We start from the raw sequence: 21,856 nt of genomic DNA, 5'->3' as shown, positions 1-21,856 counted from the left end.
GGAAGGAATACAGGTCGGAGAAAAACAATATAAATTGAAGGCCTTTGCAGATGATTTGGTTTTGACATTACAGGAGCCAGAAGCCAGCACAAAAAGAGCTTTAGAACTAATTTCTGAGTTTGGTCGGGTGGCGGGATTCAAGTTGAACAAACAAAAAACCAAGGTTTTGGCAAAAAACTTGACACCTTCAGAAATAGACGGGTTCCAGAAGGAAACAGAATTAAATGTGGTTACAAAAGTGAAATACCTGGGGGTTAACTTGACTGGGAGAAATTTGAATTTATTTAAGGATAATTATGAAAAATGCTGGTCGGAAATCAAAAAGGACTTAGAAACTTGGTCAAGATTGAAACTTTCCTTGTCGGGAAGAATTGCAGCAGTTAAGATGAATGTATTGCCAAGAATGTTGTTTTTGTTTCAAACCCTCCAGATCGTGGACAGAGTGGAATGTTTTGGAAAGTGGCAGAGGGATATTTCGAAGTTTGTCTGGCAGGGCAAAAAGCCCCGAATAAAATTTAAGATATTAACAGATGCAAAGGAAAGAGGGGGGTTTGCCCTGCCGGACTTAAGATTGTATTATGAAGCTGCATCCTTCTGCTGGATGAAGGACTGGTTTTTGTTGGAAAACACTGATGTCCTAGATCTGGAAGGGCATAGTAATGCTTTTGGGTGGCATGCATATTTGTGGTACGACAAGGTAAAGCTTCATAAACTGTTTAAAAACCATATTGTCAGGAAAGCTCTATTCATTGTCTGGACTAAATATAAGGACTTACTTGAAAGTAAGACTCCGAGGTGGTTATCACCAATGGAGGCTAAGGCCATAAAACTACGGAATATGGAGAGTGGCTGGGTAAAATACTGTGAGATAATAGAAAGAGATGGTGATACCTGGAGGTTGCAGAGTTTTGAAAAATTGAAAGGAAAGGTGCGAGATTGGTTTCATTATGCCCAAATCTTAGAGATCTTTAAAAAAGATAAAAAAATTGGTTTCCAGGTGGAAAAATCAAAATTAGAGACAGAACTACTTGAACCTAAGACGAAAGTGCTTTCAAGAATGTATAACTTGCTGCTTAAATGGAACACTCAAAATGAGACAGTTAAATCAGCTATGATAAAATGGGCACAAGACATTGGGTACAACATTATGTCTGAAGACTGGGAAAGGTTGTGGACCACCGGTATGAAATTCACGGCATGTAGTGCCTTAAAAGAAAACATTATGAAAATGGTATACAGGTGGTACATGACCCCAGTCAAACTTGCAAAGATATATCATTTGTCTGATAATAAATGTTGGAAATGTAAGGAGGCTGAAGGGACATTTTTTCATCTCTGGTGGACATGCCCGAGGGTGAAGGCTTTTTGGGAAATGATTTATAATGAGTTGAAAAAGGTGTTTAAGTATACCTTTCATAAGAAACCAGAGGCCTTCCTCCTGGGCATTGTGGGCCAGAGAGTGTCAAAGAAAGATAGAACTTTCTTTTTATATGCAACCACAGCAGCAAGAATTCTTATAGCCAAATATTGGAAGGCACAGGAGCTACCCACGCTGGAAGAATGGCATTCGCAGCTGATGGACTATATGGAATTAGCTGAAATGACAAGCAGAATCCGAGACCTGGGAGAAGAAGTAGTGGAAGAGGACTGGAAAAAATTTAAGGACTATTTACAAAAATACTACAAGTTATATGAATGTTGAGAATTTGCTAAGCTTTTGGGAAAAACATGCTTCAGTACTGAGATTGGTAAATGATGGAAACTAAGTTATGATTTATAAAAGCATAAATTGCAGACTATATAACTAAATGAAAACACAAAAACATATGAAATAAGGTATTAATTTGCTGTTTATTTTTATTGTAAAGAAAGCAGGGGATGGAGGACGTGGGGAAGTCTGGTTGATCATGAAAATTGATTTGAAAAATGAATTTTCTTTTATAATTTCTTCTTTTCTTTGTAAAACCGCTTTTGTTGTGTTACTGACGATGTATTCTGGCCTTGGAAAAAAAGCAATAAAAATTATTATTAAAAAAAAAATAAAAAATCTTAGCTGCTGCTTTCTGTCTTTGCACACTGAATGTAAATCCAATTTCTGTGAATTTTGCTGTCCAAGGGAGAGAGGATAAAACTGAGTCATTGTCTTGCTGAGCTGCTAGATCCATACTGCTTTGCTTTGCTGTCAGGTGACCAGTCAGCTATATAGAAATTCTGCCTGGCTGCTAAGGGCGAGAATCTTTTCAGTTCTTGGAAGAAGAGACAGCAACAAAAAATGACTGATTAAGTAGTACTCCGGTGCCTATGTCTTGGAATGTATGCCCAAAATCACTTTCTGCAAGCTGCTGCTGAGCTCTCCTGGCTGGAGAGATGATTGCACCAATGAAGCCAACAGTTCATGCATCTCCAGGTAAAAACTAGACGAGAGAACAGTAACCTAAAAGATGCCTAATAATAGATTAGTCGCCAGTATTTCTGAAGTTCAAGGTGCTGTGCAGCTGGAACAGTTGAAACTCAGTTATTCTACTTATTCATTCCAGGAGAGATTAATAATAAATACTTACTGCTTATTAATGCTATGGATGAATAATAGATTTTATGTGTTGGTGCACTAGGATAATAACCTCTTTAGTTGTGTAGTGCAGTTAAGTCTTAAAATGATTGACTGTTGGAGGGCTCAGACTTCTCCTTGAGCAGAATTGAGCCCTTTTTATCTGATGAGATATCAGCTGTGAACCTCAGTTATTCAAAGAATCTGCAATGCACCAGTTGGGTTAAGTCAGCAGAATACATCTATTTTGGATGGGAGAAGGGAAAACTTTTGAAGCAGTTCCAATGAAACAGATGGAGTTATCAAATTATCTCAATCTTTCACATTGGGGGTCTATTTGGAAGGTAGGTAGGAGCTGTAGGTTAAGGTGCCTGATAAGTCAGACGATTCAAGTTAGTTTTTTCTATGTTACCTTTCTGATTTCTTGTTAGCATGGAGAGACAAAACTTCTAGCTTTTGTTAACTCTTGAGGGATGATCCTGAGAACCCCTACTTTATCCAAAAACTGTAATTCTCAGAGTTACTGGGGGAGAGTGATTGATAATTTTCAAGTATTCGGTTTAGATCTATGCCATAAGCTGAGAATGTTGTGGCCTATGGAACGCATCATACATTTAAAGCACATGTCTTCCTTGAAAGAATCCTGGGAACTATTGCTTTTCCCTAAAAGAGCTACAATTCCTAGCTCTTTAAACAAACTACAATTCCCAGCATTCTTTGGGAAAAATCACATGCTTTAAATGTGTGTTGAATGTGCTTTAAATGTATTGTGTGAATTTGCCTTGAGTCACAAATATCTGAAATGAGATACTGAAATTCTAAAACTATAATTTAACATCTAGGTAAATGGTCTTGTTTCCGGACGCCAGCAGTAGGTCTGACCTGTCATATGTATGGTGTTTTATATACTGTTATTTATTAAACTGATGATACTGTATTGTAGAACAGTTACAGTTTTTCATTTATCTTTAAACAAAAGAACAAAACTTCATTGACTTTTAAATCAGTGAAGGGGAGGCTCTTGCAAAATGCAACAGGTATAGTAGAGATTACAGCATTGAGTAATAGTGTGAGGAGGAATTGAGCAGGGGTGCTTCATATGGGAATCAGGGTATTCCAAGCAGTTCCCCGATTTGCATCTGTAACGGTGTGTGTAACCTCTGAGGTCCTTGCCACCCCCATATTATATTACATAGAGATGGATAACTTTCTTCCTTTAAAATCTGTGCAGTTGAAATTAAGAATCACTGCTCCAGGTCCTGTGCACCTAATGCCAAGTTTGGCCCTAGAACAAATTTATCTGTTTAAAACGTAAATCCCTGTAGAGCAAGGATTAACTGGAGTATGGACACATAATCTTAACTCTCAGTACACTGGGTCCATAATCCCTGCATTTTTATTCTTAGAAAAGCATTTGCCATCCCACACGAAATAAATCTCTTTAGAAAGGTTTTTAAGTTTTTGTCATTTGAACATGTGGCTTGTTCCTTTTCTCATAAGTAAATGCAAGACAAAAGGATTAACACCCCATTTCCAGAGAGCGACCCCTCCTAATTTCCCTACCCATAGATTCGGGGATAGAACAAGTTGATGCCTTGCTGATGAAAGTAGGCAGTGCCCTACATCTGATTTATTTTAATAGATACTTGTTGCTAAAATAGATCCTGTCTCATGCAGATGACCTTGTTTTTCAGATTTCCTTCTTAAATCTTCATATTAGCCAAGTGCGCTGTTTAACTAAATTGAGTTTAACTAAGGTTAAATATTTTAATTGATTGGTTGATCAACTGATGTTCTAGTTGATTACATCAGGGGCAAATTTTAATTGATGGGTCAAGAGTCAATCGTGCACTTCTATTTTAAAGAGTCTTTTGGCAATTGTATGTAGTATGAAATGAATAAGAAAATATTAAAGATGACCTTATAACAATGAGTAGTACCTTTACCTGTAAGTTACTTGATATTTCAGTGCCTCAAACAGGAATCCATTTCCCAGCCCTGGCAATATGCACATTTATTAAATCTAATTGATTTAGCCAAAAGATCCAATGGCAAATGGGACTAATCAAAACAGTCCTTTGATTGATGGATGTTAGCAAAGTGTGGACGAGGCAGGGGAATGGATCCACCTGGTGGATCTGACTGCCTATGAACTTTCAGGTGGTTTAAACTGCCACTGGTTTAAATAAGGTTGATTAAATCGGCCTAAAATTAAAACAAACAGTTTGACAAACAATTTGAGTCCTTAGTTGGAGAAGGCAAGGCAGAACATGTTAGCTATCTTCATATTAGGAAACAAACCCATGTAACAGGCTTGTAAATTGCCACTGTGCAGTGGCAAGTAAAGATCACCTTTAGCTGATTAGGGGTTGCAAAACCAAACTGTGACCCTATTGTGGTCTGCAGACTTCCAGTGATCTGTCCTGAACTCAACCAATTGGAAGGCTGCATCATTGAATGTGCTTGATTTTTGTGGAAGACCCTTTGTTGCCCAGTGATAATGAATTGACTCAGCATAGCATCAGCATAGGTTTCATAGTTTTACTCAGATGTAAGTCCTACAGGGGATGCGGGTGGTGCTGTGGGTTAAACCACTGAGTCTAGGACTTGCTTATCAGAAGGTCGGTGGTTTGAATCCCCGCGATGGGGTGAGCTCCCGTTGCTCTGTCCCTGCTCCTGCCAACCTAGCAGTTCGAAAGCATGTCAAAGTGCAAGTAGATAAGGTCAGAAGGTCGATGGTTTGAATCCCCGCGATGGGGTGAGCTCCCGTTGCTCTGTCCCTGCTCCTGCCAACCTAGCAGTTCGAAAGCATGTCAAAGTGCAAGTAGATAAATACCAAAGTGCAAGTAGATAAATTCTGGCGGGAAGGTAAACGGCGTTTCCGTGCACTGCTCTGGTTCGCCAGAAGTGGCTTAGTCATGCTGGCCACATGACCAGCTGTACGCCGGCTCCCTTGGCCAGTAAAGCAAGATGAGCACCGCAACCCCAGAGTCGGTCACGACTGGACCTAATGGTCAGGGGTCCCTTTACCTTTTACCTTTAAGTCCTACAGACATCGGTTAGATTCATTCACGGTCAATTGTGAGTGGAGTTGCAGCCTTAAACCGTCTTTATTTATGGAGTGGGTCATAGTTCAGTGGTAGGGCACATATTCAGAAGGTACCAGGATCATTCATTAGCATTCCCAGTTAAATAGGTTTCAGGTAGCAGTGCTGAGAAAGGCCTCTACCTGAGAGCATGTAAAACCCTGCTAGTTAGAGTTAGACCCATGGTGTTCACTCAGCGGAAAGCAGTTTCGTATGTTCATATATTTGGTAATCCTACTCAGCGGCTTGAGTGATATCCTGACACACACTAATTAATCTTTGTAGCGCCTCTAAGCATTAGACGTTTTAAAAAGTTACTGAAGCAAGGTGGTTTTTATTGGATTTTGAGATCCTGCTGCATCCCTAAGGATTTGGTTAACATGCTTTGGAAACATAAAAGCTCAAGCATGTCCTTAATTATGAAACAGCTTAAACATGAGCTGGAAACTTGTTCCACCATGATTAGAGGATAGTTTTATTTTTTAAAATACCTTTACCTTGACAATTACTCTTTTTATATTTGGAATGTGTACAAGAATATGGATTGCTATAGATTATATCAGCAGCTCACTTGGGACATCAATTCCTGAAAAGAAACATAAATGTTTGAGTTCTTGGTTCATGAATTGGTTTAAAGAAAAACAAAGGGGAAACAGGACAGAACAGAGTTAGCAGATAACATTCAACATGGCGTTGCTAAATATCTAATCAGCCATTGTGGTTGTGCTTAGATGAGTAATAATAATAAATTTTCCTCTTATGGTACCAATAAAACAAAATAAAGTATTGGTATAGTAATTAACCTGGGAAGGGGCTTCAAAATGAAGATAATAATTTATGTTTAAAGTTAAATTGAGCCAAAAATTGAGTCAAATGCTGTTGGGGTGTGTGAAATAGTTATATTGTTGATAGAGGTGTTGTTTGGTACACCTTAGGATGCAATTGGAAACGGGCTCTTGCTTGGTTGGCTGTGCTGAGCAAAAATTGCCTCCAGGACTGGGGTAGAAGGTCCCAGTGCCGTCACGTGGAGGGAAACTGGTGCTAGTGCTGCTGGTAGCTGTTGGGAGAAGAATCCCCTTGTTTGCAGAAGGCTCAAGGTGCTCTTAACCAGGCGGCAGCATCCCTTTGCCTCCTGTGCCATCAACTAAGAGGATTGTGTCCCCCTTGTCCCGTCCACCCCAGCAGTGGCATCTTCCTCCTGCCCCATAACTCTCAGCATGCCACATCACCAGCCATGACTGGCAATCAAGTGGCTAGTAAAATATTTCATGGTCTCAAAACTTCTGCAGACTTACTTTCAAGGTTGGCTTGGGGGTCAGGATGTATTGGAAATGGGAATTATGGTTCTTTTCATTCTACACATTGGGGATACCTTAACAAAAAGCTGTGAATCTCAGATCAAGGCCTTGGGAAAGCCATCTCGCACTCTTGAACCATGGTATGCACTGTAGCCCACCATACTTTTAATAAGGCACATTTCAAAGTACCCTGTATTTCAAGCAAGAGAGAGCAAAGGAAGTTTATACCTTTCCCTGCCTGTAGGATATGCAGAGAAAACTGCAAATAGGTTCCTTTCATCAAACCAATGTAATATATAACCTTTGATTATGTCCTTAAGGCTCACCTTTTATAGCTATATCACGGATGCTGCAAAGAGATTGGGATAGATGGACATTTCATAAAATGTTTTAAAATGCACATTTTATTCTAGTCTGGGAAGCTGCAGTGCCAGCAGCTGCAAATCTTGTCAAAAGCTTTATGAATTGGATTAAAAACAAAACAGGGGAGAAGTGAACTTGAATGAGAGAGAGCACAAAGACCTTAAAAAAAACCCCAACCGTGAGCAAAGGGAGCCTACCACCATTTTGAGCTGCATAAGTACTTCTGTGCCTGAATGGGATAGTTGTTCTCTTCAGCAGTTGTAACTTCCTTCATAGGGTTGTTATGGGGCCACAGTAGCATAACTGAGCTCTTTGGAGAAATGACAGGATGCAATTATGGTAATAATATTCCACACTTCTCCAACTGCTGATGTCAGCAGGTGATGCTGGGGGTTTTTTGAGTGACAAAGCCCTGCACTTGCAGGGGAAATGTTGCATCCTCTCCACAGAAATGCTGGCTGAAGGATAACTGTCCAGAGCTTACACGGAAGTAAATATCTGGAGATCTTGTGATGAGGTCAATAAATCATAACCATAAACTCCTTCAGAGGATCTCTGTGTTGCTCCTAATAACACTGAGGATTTTTATAGTGCACTTCCTGAATATTCAGATTACTTCACATACATTTATCCCAGTGGTCTTCTAATTGGCACAGCAGGCCAAGAAGCTCAGAGTAAGCCAAAATGCTTTCATGACATTGCATTTGCCCACACATTGCAAGTGCTTCGAAAAGTCTTAGCACTTGGAACATAATTTGGTTTGCTGCTTTCCCAATTATAGCCTGAAATATGTTATCGGAAGAATCCACCACTGCGTTAGAGGGGGGGGGGAGCAGGGCAGGTGTCCTTGGGCAGCTGCCAGTACACGGGCTCTTTTTAATCCACCCACCCAAGTCTGGCATTACAAGTACCATCTGGGTCTAAAATGCCCCCAGAATGGTGCCACTGTGGAGCATTCTGGGAAAATAAAAATGGTGGACATATAAAAATGGTGGCGCTGTTGCTGCCTGTTCCATTGCCTAAGAGGACCCACCAACAAAGGAGGGTGCCCACCAGAGGGCACTTTGCCCAGGGCCCCATCAAACCAGAACCAGTCCTGAAAAAGAGAATACAGATTTTGAGAAGCAGAATTCCAATTATGTTATTTGGGTCAGGATGAGTTCTTTTTCAAAGAGGAATCTTTGAATCATAGAAATGGAAGGGATCATGGGGGTCATCTATTCCAACCCCCTGTGATGCAGGAATCTCAACTAAAGCATCTATGACAGATGGCCATCCAACTTCTGCTTAAAAACCTCCAAGGAAGGAGAGTCCACAACCTCCCGAGGGAGACCATTTCACTGTCAAAGGTTCTTCCTGAAGTTTAGTCAGAATCACCTTGAAGCCATTCAGAGCAGGAGAAAACAAGCTTGTTCCATCTTCCATGTGACAGAGATATTTGAAGATGACTATCATATCTGCTCCCAGTCTCCTCTTTTTTAGGCTAAGCCAGTGATGGCCAAACTTGGCCCTCCAGCTGTTTTGGGACTACAACTCCCATCATCCCTAGGTAACAGGACCAGTGGTCAGGGATGATGGGAACTGTAGTCCCAAAACAGCTGGAGGGCCAAGTTTGGCCATCACTGGGTTAAACACACCCAGCTCGTTCAACAGCTGCCCATATGGCTTGGCTTGTAGACCCTTGATCATCTTAGTTGTCCTCCTCTGCACACGTTGAATAAATGTTTTCTGTAAAATATCAAGGTATAAAGACATGGGGGAAAGCTGTAGCTCAAGTGGTAGTGTGCATGCTTTGCATGCAAAGGTCCCAGGTTTGATCGCCAGTATCTCCAGTTAAGGCTGGGAAAGACTTTTTCCTGAAACCCAAGAGTAAAGGTAAAGGTAAAGGGACCCCTGACCATTAGGTCCAGTCGTGACCGACTCTGGGGTTGCGGCGCTCATCTCGCTTTGTTGGCCGAGGGAGCCGGTCATGTGGCCAGCATGACAAAGCCTCTTCTGGTGAACCAGAGCAGCGCATGGAAACGCCGTTTACCTTCCTGCCGGAGTGGTACCTATTTATCTGCTTGCACTTGACGTGCTTTTGAACTGCTAGGTTGGCAGGGGCAGGGACCAAGCAACGGGAGCTCACCCCGTCATGGGGATTCGAACTGCCGACCTTCTGATCGGCAAGTCCTAGGCTCTGTGGTTTAACCCACAGCGCCACCCGCGTCCCGAAACCCAAGAGAGCTGGTGCCAATTAGGGTTAATGGTCCTGAACCAGATGGGCCAACAGTCTGACTTGGTGTAAGACAGTTTTCTAAGTTTCTATGCATTTAGAAGGGCTGATATTTTTGAGCAGCAGTGCTGGAGCCTTTGATATGCTCCAACATGAGTGACAGCCTCTTCTCTGGAATATGTAACATGAACACACCAGGTTTGATGATCTCCATCCCTGAGATAGCAGGAGCAATTACTGGCATTTGTAGCTGGCCATTAGCTGTTGGAATGCTGTTTAAATGCCAGGCACAGCCAATTAGGCTTGGTGACAGATAGCAGCGCCTGGAGTGATGTGGGAACCAAGGCCCAGTCAATCTGTCAAGTTCACTCAGCACACCTTAATGGTGCCAAGTTTTGCCTTCCTAGCATGACTTGGAAATTGTGTGAATTGAGGTCGAACATTCTCTTCCTCCTAAGAGACAATTACATATGATGCCCATGATATTGGCCACAAGGGTCACTGGGTTACTTTAGGCAGGTCAGTCTATCCCATTCTAATCTACCTAACCGCTGTGTGTGTGTGTGTGTGTAAGGATAAAACGTTCTCTGGAGTGCCTTGGAGGAATTATTAATATATGCCCCATATGATCAGTTGGAATATTTAGGAATTATGGGAAATGCCCAATTAAGCGGAGCTTGCAGCAGCGAAGCCTCTGGCTGTGATTGCTTGAGCTAATATGTGGTAGCTCAGAATATTCTGTAGTTTTAGGGAGCAGCATAATGTGCACTCCCAACTCTCTAGAGGAAGGGAATTTTTGGCTGCGATCAAAACATCACATTGGGTGCAGCCAAGGACTGGGAAGAGGTCCTTCCCGGTGCAGCCAAGAGTCTAGAGCAGGGGTCAGCAACCTTTTTCAGCCGTGGGCTGGTCCACTGTCCCTCAGACCTTGTGGGCTGGACTATATTTCGGGGGGGGGGGGTGAACGAATTTCTATGCCCCACAAATAACCCAGAAATGTGTTTTAAATAAAAGGACACGTTCTACTCATGTAAAAACACGCTGATTCCCGGACTGTTCGCAGGCCGGATTGAAAAGGCAATTGGGCCGCATCTGACCCCTGGGCCTTAGGTTGCCCACCCCTGGTCCAGAGGAATGGAAGCCAAAAGAAGGGTGTAATGAGCTAATAAAGAGGAACCCAGGGAAAAGACCTGTTGGAGAGCAAGGCTTGAGGGAACGGAGAAAGGGAACTGCAGCAAAGGTTAGTCATAAATGATGCTCTGAAGAAACGTAAGGCTGAGCATTCATGTTCAGGAGATGCTGAATAACAGAAAGTGAGCAGAATGTTTTGAGGTGTGGTTTGGCTGCAGGATAGCAAAGTGGGACAAAATAGCCAGTGGTCTGAAAAGCAGGATCTTGAGAAAGCGCATTGAGGGCGTTGGGTGGAGAAATTAATCTGAAGAAAGGAGGAGAAAGGAGAGCAGCCCCAAACAGTTCACAAGAGCCGGAGACTAGAGGGGTTGTGCACTATTGTCAGGAAAGGGAGGAAGCCAAGGTGTGGATTCTGCACACTGTGGCTTCTGCTTTCACTAAGGTATTTCAGCCTCACAATTCCAAGGGAGAATGAGGTTCATATAGCAGTAGATGGCAGTTTGGGCTGAGTTTCATTTACAGTGGTGCCTCGCAAGACGAAATTAATTTGTTCCGCAAGTTTTTTCTTCTTGCAAGTTTTTCGTCTTGCGAAGCACGGTTTCGCATAGGAATGCATTGAAAATCAATCAATGCGTTCCTATGGAGACCGTCCGGGGACAGAGGGGAAGCGCCGCGCGCCTTCCCCTCTGTCCCCGGACCTGTTTTAAAGCAAGGGAAGGGGCAGCGGGGAGAATCGCTTCTCCCCGTTGCCGCCCCTTGGTTCAAAAGGGGTCCGGGGAGAGAGCGGGGCTGGCAACGGGGAGAAGCGATCTTCTCCCTGCCGCCCCTTGCTTCAAAAGAGGTCCGGGGACAGCGGGGAAGACGCGCTGCGCTTCCCCGCTATCCCCGGAGCTTGCGGGGCAAGCTTCGTTTTGCGAAGCAAGCCCATAGGGAAATGCATCTTGCGAAGCGGCTAAGAAAACGAAAAACTCCTTCGTCTAGCGAGTTTTTCGTCTTCCGAGGCGTTCGTCTTGCGGGGCACCACTGTATTGATCTGAGCCAACCAGCCAATTCTTTGGCTGCAGATGCTGTCACTGGTGTCTTTGGTGAGTTTCCTTTCCAGGCGCAGTACATCTTGGTGACACTGCCATCAGTTCTAGTCTCAGCTACGGTGGGTTCTTGGGAAGCAGGTCGCTGCCCTTTCTGAACCTAGAAACTAGTCACATGTCTCCTGTCTCTACATTATTCCTCCTTTGCTCTTTCTGAAATCATCTGTAAATAACAGTCTCTTTGGTGCTTTGCACAGTTGCTGCTGTGACAGATTTTTATTTAAATTAAAGATGATATGTTTGCAAGGGAGCTTTTATATTTAACTATTTAGAACAGCGTTTTGTTTTTTGTTTTCAGGGGGAACTGAATATTTCACCAGCAGTCTACATTTTTTCCAACCTGTCCAAATCAGCTTGTTTGCTTTGCAATATCTGGAATGAAGCTGTGAAGCTTTTGTCTCTCACCCACCCCAGTTTTCTGTCATCACTAGGTTTGTGGAAAGCCATTTCCCCGAGGTGGATCACTTTGGGAAGCTCCTGTGGTATTTCAGGAATCTTTCTGTTCTTTGCAGGTTAAACAAGTTTAGAGCCTCTCAGATTACTAGAAATATGTTCCATTAACACTGAAAACACAAATGAAGCTGGAGTTTAACTCATTCCTAATTGTGGGCAGCAACATCATTTTGGGAAAGCCTTAGTAATGAAAGCATGGGATGTGGATCCCATTTTGTATTCCATCATAAAAGCAGAATATTTCTCAGTTGTACAATGTTAGATTTAATGCTTTAGCGTAAATAGGAATTACTGCCGAATGTGTCGAGAGAGATCTTGTAAACGGACATTCTTTCTGTGGAAATGTGCCATTCGCAACAGAACTATAAGTTTTCTGAGATGCTCAGAGAATAGTTGATATATTCAATGCCACATTGTGGAAGTGATGAAAGGAAAGAGAAAGAACCATCAAGTCTCATTACTTGGTCCCAGAACGGGAAGCACAAGGTGAAGAAAATGTTACTTTCCATTGGACCTACTTCTGTTGGTTGAAGAGTATGCTAACAACAAACATTTTACTGCATAGTCAAGGGCCAAAATGAATATTAAAAAGATGAATATGTACAATTGAGTTGCACTGATTCCTCCTTCAAATAGAATGAGCCACTCAAACCCTGTGTATTCCTGTGCTTCTGCGTGTATGCAAATGCTTGGGGGGGGTGTGCCAAACTGGGTCTTTGACCTGCGTGGAAAAAAGCCAAGTTTCGCCCCTGATTTATGTTTCATTATGCTCCCACTGATGACATCAGAACCATACTGGAGTTTCTGAAATTTGAAGAGCTTGGAGGGAAATTCACAACAAACAAACAATAAAAAAACCAGTTTGTATTAACTGAACCCAATTCCAAATTGAGGTGACAGGAATTCACCCATCAATACTCTGTTGTATAAATTCAGTCCCATCTCCACAGTATAGCAGCCTCTGCAGATGTACTTCTGCTTCTGCTGCCCTAATGATGGTTTTAGAATTCAGAAATCACTCTGAGCCCATAATTAAGCTTCAGGTTGGTTTTGTGTTGATGAGCGTTTGAGAAGGGGGTGGAGGTAACTTCCAGCTTATAAATGTCTGCTTGGTTAGCTTCATAGCAGCATGCATTCTGCAAGACTTGTCCAGAGGCTTTTCCCCTGGGATTTTCCTTGTGAGCAGTAGCAGAGGGTGGGCTCGTCAAAGCTGCCGTTCCGACTTCTGGCAGAGGGGAGGGGGGGGGAAGTCTGAGGGCACAAGGGCTGTTGCATAAGTAGGAAAAGAACAGAGGCTTATCACAAATCTACATTGCGCTGTGGGGTGGAGACATGCACCACAAGGAAGGAGAGATCGTGTATCCGCTGAATAGGAAGGAAGAAAATAGGAATATCCTAGTTTTGAAGACGTGCAGGAGGAGCTGCCAGTAGGACAGTGGGAAGCGTGTGCTCAGCTTGTCTTCAGCCCATGATTAAATTACAGCGCCAGGCAAAGGGATCTTTCCTCTACGCAGTATCTCTCTGCAACTCTGGATAGGCAGGTGGGAATTGTTGTGGGGTTGTTTTAAATGGTTCAGACTTGATGTTTTGTTCTCTGCAATGCTATTGTCATGTCTTTAATGTAGTGCATTAGCAGCAACAGACTGGAGTGTAGAGGCCCTTATTCCCCACCCCCCTTCTCTCAGCATATTAAAAAAAAAGGATGTTTTTGTCCCATATGTGCAGCAGCAAGATAGTAGAACACCCTCCTGTTCCTTGACTTCTTCCCCTTGCTTTTTAAAAGCTCCCGTTCAACACCTGACAAGAAGCAGAGTGGGTGCTTTCACTTCACTTGAGTTCTTTGCTTCCCTGAGTTGCGGGGAAAGTGCCGGATGGGAATAGTTCTCCACTTGCCTCAGTGTCACGTAAAACTTTTTGTCATTGAGTTTGCCTTCCTGCCAGAAGTCTGGCGCTCCTCATTTTGGTATCCACTCCGTTCAGATTGGATTAGATGGCATCGTGTTACACGGACTGCAGTTTCTCCGTAGTTGAGCGGCAGTTTCAAGGGAGCTGCTCTTTCATTAGCTCATGTTTTGGCTGCCGGACGCCGCCTTCTCTTACTCACATGCGCACACCCCTTTGGGGAGAGGAAAATGAAAAGGCCGTCCCTGTTAGTTTGCCTTGGTTCACACACACAGACACACGGGATTCCGGCACTCTCCTCTGCCGTGGGAGAGAACGAGCGCAAGAGAAAGGGTAGCTATTGTTCGACTGCCCGGAGCCAGGGAACTGGATAGAGAAGCTTGGCCTCAGTTTTCGTCCTGGCTTTTCTTCATTCCACACTGTCCAAGGCAGAGGACAGACAAGGAGTGTGGCTGCCGAAAGCGGTGCTGTTAGACGGGGGCTGGCATGCCGGCAGGACCATGACTGAGGCACCGGCAAGGTCACAGCATGCAGGTTTCAGGTAAGGTTCCCATCAGCAAAAACTTTAGGGGCATACCAGAAAGCCTTTGGAGGGGCGGGGAATGTTGCATTTTTCTTTCATAAAAATAGGTGCTTTCCTATACCATCTGCGTTGTATCAAACCCTAACCCTTTTATCAGTGACTTGCATATCCTAAGTGAAAGGTTAAAAGAGAAGAGTCATTGCTCCTTTTCTGCTCCCTTTTGAAATCTGAAAGTGTTTTGATATCGCTTTCCAAAGCCTACTCTTGGTTTTACAAGTAGCAACAGCAGCACAATCCTATGCATATCTGCACACAAATAGATCAGCAGGAGTTCAGTGGGACTTACATTTAGGTGTTTATAGGATTGTGGCTTATGTTATACATTTGCTAAATATGGAAGTTGAATGAGCGAGCTACGAAAGGTACAGTGCTGGTTCAGTATGAAAACAACTTTTATTCTCTTTTCAATACGTCATTAACAACACATGAGAGTTTCCAGAAAGAAGTTGCTGTAATTAAATAGTGTGTTTACTTATTCCAGGCCTTTTAAAATAGTTATTCGCTTAAAGCTTCATGGAGGCTGGTATATAAGGGTAAAAAAAAAAAATCACTATTTTTACATATGAAATACTTGCAGTTGTGTTTAAAATATGCAGCCCGCGGCTGGCATGATTAACATGTAATCAGTGTCAAATTGTACCAGGCAAAGCTTCCTGCTTTTCTGTGAAAGTGGAAAAATAAAAGCTGTTCCGGAAACTTAACAAGTTGTTCATAGTTTGTGTTCATGTTATGAAGTCTCCTGTTAAGCACTGTGATCTTCTAAAATACAACCTGGTTGGTCCCTGTCGGATAGATCAGAATTTATTTTTCTGTGCATTTTGTGCTAGAAAGTTAATTCAACTTATGCTAGATTTGTAGAGTTAATCAAGGTGTTTCTGAAGGTAATGGCAAAATGGCTGCCCATGCTATGTGTTGAAATTGCTGCTATTTTCTGAATCAAGCTCATATATTTTTATGGGTGAAAAATAAATGTAGAGCTTGCTATCTTCCTAATAGTTGGAGAGCAAGGAATGTTAAGGGGGAGATGGTCACCTGACACAAGGTCATCCCTGTATCAAAAATCACCACTTATCTTTCGGCTCTAGTTTTCCAGTACATGCCTGGTGGTGACCTTTGCTCCCTGGCTCTGTCACTCAGCCATCAGATTTCCTTCTCTGCCCTTTCTCTCCAAATGCCCTCTTTGCTTAGAATTGCCTCCCCAAACACCCAGATGCTGATGCTTTTTTTCTGTCCATCAGATTACTCCCTAAAACATATATTTCCAATGTAATCTCCCTAGTCCTCATCCCCTACTGAAATGAAGCCCTAGCACACGCAACTGAACACACATTCTTCCCTTCCCTTCCTTATCCTCATTCCTATCTTCCTCCCCAACCCCCATTACCCTCTCTCTCAGCAAATTTTAAATCACAGGTGAATAGCCTGTGGCCATAGGACAGCATGTGATCTTTGGTCTAATTTCATATGGGTGTCAATGGGGCAGACGAGAGAAGAAAGTGTGACCCCACCCACCCGCTTTTGGCTCCATCCCTAACCACTGCCAATATACGGCCCCAAGATATCCCTGAAGAAATTCAGTCCTCCCCACTCCCATTTTAGATTACAGGGCAGGGACATACCTGACTTTTGTTTTTAAAGCATCATGGAGCATACTATATGAACAACAACAATAAAAATATGCATTCATTTAATTTCACGTATGAGTCACTTCCTACAAAACATCTCAAAGTGATTTGACAATAAAAATGTATGTGAAAACAATGTTAGATCCAATTACAGTTGTTGTTGCTGTTGTTGTTTAGTCTTTTAGTCGTGTCCGACTCTTCGTGACCCCCTGGACCAGAGCACGCCAGGCACTCCTGTCTTCCACTGCCTCCCGCTACTCATGTTTGTAGCTTCGAGAACACTGTCCAACAATCTCGTCCTCTGTCGTCCCCTTCTCCTTATGCCCTCCATCTTTCCCAACATCAGGGTCTTTTCCAGGGAGTCTCCTCTTCTCATGAGGTGGCCAAAGTATTGGAGCCTCAGCTTCACAATCTGTCCTTCCAGTAAGTACTCAGGGCTGATTTCCTTCAGAATGGATAGGTTTGATCTTCTTGCAGTCTGTGGGACTCTGCAGAGTCTCCTCCAGCATCAATTCTTCGGCGATCAGTCTTCTTTATGGTCCAGCTCTCACTTCCATACATCACTACTGGGAAAACCATGGCTTTTACTATATGGACCTTTGTCAGCAAGGTGATGTCTCTGCTTTTTGAGATGCTGTCTAGGTTTGTCATTGCTTTTCTCCCAAGAAGCAGGCGTCTTTTAATTTCGTGACTGCTGTCACCATCTGCAGTGATCATGGAGCCCAAGAAAGTAAAATCTCTCACTGCCTCCGTTTCTTCCCCTTCTAAAACCTCCACTTAAAATGCTCATTTGGAAAAGTGTGGTGCCTGTAATTAACAGGAGGGAGTTCCAAAGGGTAGTTGCCACCACACAAAGGCCCTGTAGCAAGATCATATGCAGTGGACCTCCTGATGAGGTTGCTTGTCTGCAGGAGGTCCTCTCCTACATAGCACAGTGGTCAGTTGGCTATAGATGGAGTGAGACAATCTTTTGGCTATCCTGGTCCCGAGCTGTATAGGGCTTTGCGTATCAGGACCAACTAATTGAACTTAGCCCAGTAACTGATTGGAAGACACGTTGTTGTTGTTGTTGTTGTTGTTGTTGTTGTTGTTGTTGTTGTTGTTGTTGTATTTATTTATGCCCCCCCCCTTTCTCCAAGAACCATGACTCAAGGCTGCTCACAAAAGCTAAAGCAAGCATGGCCAAAACACAGGAATCTAAAAATATCTCTCCCATCCTTCTGGCAGAATTATGGCCTGCCAAGCAAGTCCCTCCTGTGTAGCTATTAAAAGCAGAAGCAAAAGACACATGCTACATGTCAGCATGGCTGAATGTGGTCACGGAGGCAACAGTTGACGCCTTCAAACGTAAGCCCTTCATTTTCCTTTAATAGCCTTTCTGGCTGCAAAGTTGTTGCTGGCAAGTTGGAAAAGAGGGCAGACACCATCACTTGCCTCTATGCCATAGGCCAGGAGTTCTCCAGTGCGGTGAGCCTCCCTGTGTTTGGGAAAAACCTGATTGCTGCAGGAGAGGAGCAGCTAAGGCAGAGTTCGCTTCTCATGTGGAGCGAGAAGGACTATGGTCAGTGGCTTTCTATGAGGAGAACAAGGAGGGGCATCTGGAAAATGCACCCAGCGCAGTAAGCCATGATGCTAGGTGGGTACAGCACCCCATCAGTGCTACTGACTGGGAAGGGGCAGTGCAATGTATCTGTCCTCTTCCTTGGAAGAACCTTACTGGAGCACAGAATCCCGTGTGGTCTGCAGCAAACGTCACAGCTGGGTATAGAATGATAGGACAGGACTTTAGCCATGGTGTCTTAAGATCTAGAAATAAACACAAGAGAGTTAGGGTTGAACAGGGCAATAGTATGTTATTATTTCAGTTACATGTTCTTAGATATAGTTGCAGTGAGGTTTAATATATTTCACAGAATTGTAGGGTTGGAAGGGGCATGAGGAGTTATCTAGTCCAACCCCCAGCAACGCAGGAATCCTGCCCACATCTGCCCCTGACCCCTTGCGCCTGAGGCTTTTATCTCAATAATCCGTTCAGTAGCTCCATGCCATAGGTTAGTAGTTGTTGCTTTCCTAAGACTGTTCAGTTGGTTAGTGTGTGAGGTGAGTTTTGAACCGATGATGTTGCAGGTGATAGATTAGCCACTATACAACATCAATGCCATGTGATTTATTTTGGCTTTTTAATGTTGGATTATTTAGTTTGCCTCTCAGGTTAATTATAAGAGCAAGAGGAGAAATAAGATACAATCCCTATACAAATTTGTAAAATAAACAAGGCACAAACCTAACTTCAGGGAGAATGATAAAAAAGAAGCAGGTAGCCGTTGTGAGAACTTTCACTTTCTCAACTATTCATTCTGTATGCTATTGATTGCATATCTATGGCTCTGAATTTTAGGAGAAACCAGATCCTTATCCACACACCCACACTCACAAACTCTGCACTACGCTGTCCAAGGGCTGACATTTGGCTAATTGGTGCTTGGGAAGTGCCTTCAAGCCCCGCTTTTACCTCCCCCACACCTGGTGGCATAGAGGGCTGGTGTGCCTGGCTCGACTGAAACAGCTCAGTGGGCCTCATTAGGAATGTGAGCCGCTGGTTCTCCATCCTGATTGAAAGCAGCAATAGGTAGAGCTAAGAATGACAGTAACCAAACCTTGTAACACGTTGTGCATGTATATAGAATACGGAAGAGAACAGCACAGTTGTAGTTGCGTATATTTTCAGCAGCAGATGAAATTCCCTTTTCTGCACACTGAGGCTCCATCCCCTTTGCTTCTGGTCACCTTATGTGTAAAGTTTGCATATTGGCAATTTCAACGTGTCATCTTAAATTCTGCATTCTTCCTTAAAACACCTCTAATATATTGAACTCAGGTCCAGATTTATGATGGCTATGCAGTCAAAATGGTGCTATTGATAAACAACAGAGAGGTATCGGCAGGCTCAGGGGAACCCCAAGATTTATTGAAGTACCAAAAAAGAAAATTAGGGTTAGCCCTCCTGCCCCCAAGGACTGAGCATACTCAGTAGCCACAGAACACTAAATATCTGTTTCAAGACTTGAGTGAAGGAAGGGAATGGAAAACCAGGGAGGAGACAGAATGCTTCATCCTGAAAGAATGCATTGCTGGCTAGAATACTGAACAGAAAGTCAGCACTGCAACATTATGTTGCAGGTCTCATTTGCATATAATGTGCATTGAAATGTGTGGGGTGGCTTTTTTCCTACCTTGGCTGATAGCATATTCCTCTTGTTAGACTTTTTCAACTTAGTCATGTGGCTTCTTGGCCAGTACTGTCTACTTTGGGACATACAATTCCAGTCCCACCTTTAAAAGCTCCCTCTCCAGGGGACAGAATGGCAACCTCTGTTGTTTTGAACAGCGTATGGGTGGAGATTATTTTAACAATGCTGGCCCTACATTAGCCATGTTACGACATAAGGCCACTCCTTTTCTTTCCTGCCTTCTCCTGAACTTGCTTCTTGCTCAACAGGCTGCTTGGTAGTCATTTTTGTTATGTGGGCACTTGTTCAAAAAGAAGTGGATCTAACTTGGGCAGGTAACATAAAGTTAATGAAGTGGCCCTTAAAAATTCTCAAAAGCAATGGTGAGTTTCAGTGGTGAGTTTCCAAACAATTAAAATGACCTTTGCATGAAGAGGCTGTGTGGTTCCCCCACTTTGCCTTTTCTTGGTCAGTACTTCTGCTGCCCCTCAATAGCTGAAGGTTCTCCAGACCAGCTGCCCCACTCAACTCGACCCACAATCATTACTTGTAAGAATGCTTCTAAGTCAGTAAATGCAAATAAGCTCATCAGTACAAATGCTCCCCTTGACAGTCCTTTTCCGAGAGGAGTCTTTGAGGAAGCGTACCTAATTTGACTGACTTTATCAGAATGCATAACTGGCCCCAGTGGCTTGTAAAGCCCAAATTTCATATGCTAAACTTGAGGCAAACCTGGAGGTTTTGCCAATCCTGGCTCCCTGATTAATGCGCCTGTGTGCTGTGCTTGTCAGCCAGTTAGCACTCTGAAGTTGCTCATGCAACAGGAACCGAATCTGACAGTCAGCCCATCTGGCTTGGTATCGTTGGTGCTGACTGACAGCAGCTCTTCAGGATTCAGAAGGTGTTCTTTTCCAGCCCTTCCGAGAGACCTTAGGACCTTCTTGCAAATCAGATGTTATTCCCCTGAGTAAAAGGTTGTTCTCTCCATTCATTATTATGTGTTCCCTTAACACACCATGTGTCATCAGTCACATCAGTCACTATATTGTTTCCACATGGGAAAAGGGAAATTGAGGGAAGACGTCTTGCCTAAGGATATATAGTGAGCCCATGGAGCCATTCACCCATCAAAAACCATTGAAAAAATTCCCCATTGACGGACATATTAAAGAATTAAAACAAACAGAGCCACACAAAAGAGAATTATCCACACCTCTTAACACAGTGAGACTGTGTTGGAATTTGAAATAATTGTTTCCTGTCTTTCAAGTTATTTACACACACACACACACACACACACACACACACACTGCCTTGAGTATTTTCGCCTAATGCACTGTCCTCATGCACCTGACTCAGGAAGGAGTACACACTGGAGCATAACTGTGGAAACTGCAAACTCTCACCAGCATTTTGTTGATTATGATATGGAAGTGGTTTAATTTGGTAGTACTGTTACCAGCGACCATTGCAAAAAGTGAATTCTCTCTTAGTCCCTGTACTGTGATGCTGCCTCATGGCTAGTGAAGACATTACGATTGATGGCGTTAAGACAGACACAGCATTTGCTCTTAATTTTCTTTTTCAGGGAGCTGCTCTGCTTTAGGGAATTAATGATGCAGGCTGTGCCTTACCAATCTCTGCAGCTGGACCAATTGCAGCAGAGCAGAGGAGGAGCTTCGCACTCAGCTGATTCCAGCAATCCTCTGATTTCCTTAGTATCTGAAAGGATCAGGCAAGGACAAGAGGGGTGGAGCAGGACTGATGACTGACATAACATATTCCACCCTCAACTTTGAGAAATCGGCCTGGCTTATGCAGAGCAAGCAAGCTAGTTTGACTTGTTATGGGCATGTTAACCAACTTCAGGTCCTATTATTACCCATCAGCTCCTCAATATATTTTACACAGACGAATTCTTCATTGAGGAGCTGATAGGTAATAATATGACTTTCAGATTACGAGAAAGTGAATGTCACTCAAGGCAGCATAATACAACAGCAGTGGGGCCCTGAAGAACATGGAATGGGTCTTAAGCTATTCTGTCTGTTACAGGTAGACAATACTATTTCAGGGGCATTATAAAGCGCTTCTTAATTTCCACGAGGGCTAGAAACTTGCCAACTCTTTCTTTCAGGGTCTGCCCCCAGCTCAGATTCCCAAAGGAGTTCCACATCTTAGTGTACATGCTTCATGTTCCATATTTGGCAGAGTGGCTGATGTAATGCAGATTTCCTTATAGACCAGGGGTCGGCAACCTAAGGCCTATGGGCCACAAGCAGCCCACGGGGGTCGTTTAACCGGCCAACGAGCCGCCCCCGAACCGAACCGAGC

At 43.3% G+C, this 21,856-nt stretch overlaps 1 protein-coding gene across 10 annotated transcripts in view; it reads left to right on the top strand.

Annotated features, from left to right (window-relative positions):
- The window catches only part of RASAL2 (RAS protein activator like 2), a 256,803-nt gene that overhangs the window by 133,585 nt on the left and 101,362 nt on the right, over nucleotides 1–21,856 (top strand). Inside the window, exon 1 of one of the 10 annotated variants that reach the window (XM_081194277.1) lies at nucleotides 13,451–13,723. The exons of 8 other annotated variants lie outside the window; for them this stretch is intronic. Coding sequence is in view for 1 of the 2 variants with exons in the window: in XM_081194276.1 (XP_081050402.1) it covers nucleotides 14,613–14,625 (13 nt within the window). In the remaining variant the exon portion in view is untranslated. Of the gene's footprint in view, nucleotides 1–13,450; nucleotides 13,724–14,331; nucleotides 14,626–21,856 lie in introns of those variants that run through there. One more of the 10 variants, XM_081194276.1, reaches the window with a different exon arrangement.

This window comes from Podarcis bocagei (genome assembly GCF_964188305.1).
Source record: "Podarcis bocagei genome assembly, chromosome: 5".
Lineage (NCBI taxonomy): Eukaryota > Metazoa > Chordata > Lepidosauria > Squamata > Lacertidae > Podarcis > Podarcis bocagei.
This window is presented reverse-complemented; position numbering and strand designations above follow the sequence as displayed.